At 38.2% G+C, this 3,312-nt stretch overlaps 1 protein-coding gene across 1 annotated transcript; it reads right to left on the bottom strand.

Moving 5' to 3' along the window:
- Positions 1–451: 451 nt before the first annotated feature.
- LOC141487593 (uncharacterized) lies at positions 452–2,740 on the bottom strand. The gene is made up of 2 exons (XM_074186745.1): positions 2,601–2,740; positions 452–1,751 (listed from the first exon to the last, which is right to left on the bottom strand). The coding sequence occupies exons 1-2, from the start codon at positions 2,730–2,732 to the stop codon at positions 927–929; spliced, it is 957 nt and encodes a 318-aa protein (XP_074042846.1). The 5' UTR covers positions 2,733–2,740; the 3' UTR covers positions 452–926.
- Positions 2,741–3,312: the final 572 nt, after the last annotated feature.

The raw sequence follows: 3,312 nt of genomic DNA, 5'->3' as shown, positions 1-3,312 counted from the left end.
TAACTGAGATCGATATCGGTGAGAGGCCTCTGAGGTAGGGGATCAATTAGTTTTTTGTTTTGTTTGTGGGTTTGTATCGTTTTAAACATAGTCAGTCCTTAACCTTAAGGCGCGTACACATCTGGCGAACACATGTGGCCGAAGCCTTTCGACCGAACGCTTTCGGTAAGTGTGTACGCCCCAACAAACGCTAATCAACGCATGCGTTTGCCTTCGCGAGAGTTCGCTCGTCGGGCGGTACATCAAAAGAAAATTGAAGAACGAATTCTTTCGTCTGGGTTTAGTGTGTACGCTTCTCATACAAGTGTCGAACGTCGTCGCTATTTTGCTTTCTATCTATTTTGCGATAATGGAGTGGACTAATTTTGCTTGTTTAAAATTGATTAATTTATATCGAGAGCGGGAAGTTTTATGGAATCCAGTGCATAATGATTACAAAAATAAAATAAAGAAACTTGATGCCTGGAAAAATTATGAAAGGCGATACAGGGGAGGTTAAAAAGAAAATGGAATCATTATTAACGTCATTTCGACGTGAGAGACAAAAACAAGACAACTCTTTTAAAACTGGCTCAGGAACCGACACAATTTTTAAATCTAGCTGGTTCGCTTTCAAAGATATGCTTTTCTTGATGGATAAGTTTATAACAAAAGAAACTAAAAACACTGAGGTAAGTCAAAATATTTATTCTTTTATGAAATGAAATATTCCTACATATGCAAATATTATGACGTATTGTATACAGTACGACCGAAAAAAATCTCCCTTTTCTTCGTTTGAACATAAATGAGATATAAACTTGAAAAAATGAGAATTTAACTCCATACTTAGGTATTATTGGAAAAAAAATAGGGAGGGCATTTTTAAGACCGCAGTGTCTAGGCAGTAATAAGATGGAAGTTTATTATTATTCGTCGAATAATATTTATGCATGTGTATTCTGCCAACTCACGCTACCTTCGCACATAAAATATGAAGCAAATTTATTTCTAATTGCTTCACAATTTACCGAACTTTTTCGTCCTATCTTAGGTATTGGAAGAAAGGACTCTGCATTTCTATTTTCGTTTTCCTGCCTCCAGAGTCCAGGAATGATCTTTCCATCTTTTTCCTCATCAAATGTCCCTGGTGGTGTGTAATTCTTGCGGGAATGTTTACTCTTTCGTAAGAAGTTGTGTAAATAGACGCAAGCTAAAACTACCAAAGTTGCTTTTTCAGGTGATAGTAGCATCACTTTTCTCAAAACTCTAAAAACAGCTGACATGACGCCGAAAACATTTTCAACAATACGCCTTGCTCTACTGAGTCTATAGTTAAAAATACGTTTCTTAGAACCTTTTTTCTGTTCTACTGGATACCCTTTCATTAAATGCTCACTAAGGCTAAAAGCATCATCTCCTACAAATACATAAGGAACTTTCACATCTCCATTAGGTAGAATGTCATCAGGTGGTAGATGAAGCTCATAGTTTTGAAGTTTTTTCCAGAACATGGAGTTTTTTAGTACACCTCCATCAGAAATCCTGCCTTGGCAGCCAACATCAGCAAACAAAAAGCAATAGTTTGGATCAGCAACTCCCAACAAAACTATACTAAAATTTGATTTATAATTAAAATAGTCACTGCCACTGTGTATTGGGGCCTGTAGTATGCAGTGTCTACCATCTATGGCACCAAGGCAGTGAGGAAAATTCCATTGAGCTTCATAATTTTCCGCAATATATCGCCATTCTTCTTCAGTTGTAGGCATCTAAAAATAAAAACAAAAACAATAGTGTAAAAAATTCTAAAACCAAAAACTTTCCAGGAGATGGTTCGACCAAGGAGTCAACATCTAGTAGAAGAGGAGGAGAAGGAAGAGACGGAAGAGGAAGAAGATACTGCTAGTAACGCAAATAATAACGACACACAAGAAACAGAAGTACCAGAACGAACAACGCTCAAAAAAAAATCAGATTTTAAATCTCCCAAGAAAGTCAAACGAGTACTACCTGTGTCTTCTGGGGAACGTGGGACAAGCAGTGGGACACCTACCTCTAGAGGGCAGGAAGCATATCAAATATTACAAGAAACTATTGCAAGTAGAAAACCGAGAGACGATAGCACAATTTTTGGAGAGCATGTGGCGGCGAAGCATAGAAAATACAGCGTTCATACACAAAGCGAGGTGGAACATCTAATTGGAGATATTCTGTATAAGGCGGATAAAGGTCTTTATGAGCATCACGTGTCCCCAATCAGTTCCATTGGTCATAAACAATATTATTTCCTTCAACCCAATCAACAAACTTATACGAGTGTCACGCCTAGCACAACACCCAATCCATATAATCAATATTCTTCAGACACTCAAAGCACCAGTACTCCTTTCGCATCACCTTCAGCATCAATTGGCCCATTTTCTTCTGAAAATGAGTCCGTTTTTCTGGCGAGCCCATCAAACCTGATGCTGCAGCAAACAGATAATTCGCAGACGTCCATTACACGCTTTATAAATTCATTTACAGATAGTACTTAGGGCACTTTTTGATGTTTTTTATGTAAACTCGAGACGTTTCCAATAAATACTTGAAGCATTTTAGATAACTATTTCACTTACCTTTACATATTCTTTAAGAGCCTCAATTATAGCAGAGCAAACTTCTGGTATTATTCTTGAAATGAGTTGCTTTGAAATTTTAAAGGTATACATCAAACTTGTATATGAGTCACCAGTAGCTAAATATCGCATGGTTACCATTAACCTAGCTGCCGGCGGTATCGCTTCTCTGAACTTTGTATCTTCTTTCGAAATTTTTGGACCGATTTTATGTAATAACCATTCAAAATCAGTTAAATTCATTCTACAAAAATTTTGAAACATTCCGTATTCCATTTCAGCTTTCAGATCATTAATTAAGTCTATTCCTCTGTACCGACTTCTGCTCTTGAACAATGATGTTGTCCACCAGCGCCGTTTTCGTCGTTTTTTGGGGGTTCTTCCGCTGCTTCGGCCTCCGCCTCACTAATAATAATATACATCGCACTTGCTATAATGATATCCTCATCAGACGCCATTCTTATAACTTACATCAAACAAATAACTTTCGCGCCACGAATCGCCAACAATACCTGCGAAACTGAACGAATGACTGCAAACGAATTCGTTCGCCGTAATGTGGACGGCAGAGCAAATTTTCGTCGAACGCCGGAATTATCGAATGAATTCGGTCGAAAGGCTTCGGCCACATGTGTTCGCCAGATGTGTACGCGCCTTTACGGTACGGTTTAAGATATATTCCACTTCCGCGTTTGCCCAATGCTACAGCCTC

The sequence above is a fragment of the Leptinotarsa decemlineata genome, unplaced genomic scaffold (assembly GCF_025532065.1).
Source record: "Leptinotarsa decemlineata unplaced genomic scaffold, Ldec_3_MD MMD2_P_RNA_scaffold_4, whole genome shotgun sequence".
Lineage (NCBI taxonomy): Eukaryota > Metazoa > Arthropoda > Insecta > Coleoptera > Chrysomelidae > Leptinotarsa > Leptinotarsa decemlineata.
Note: the sequence above shows the minus strand (reverse complement) of the source record. Positions and strands in the feature narration are given on the sequence as shown.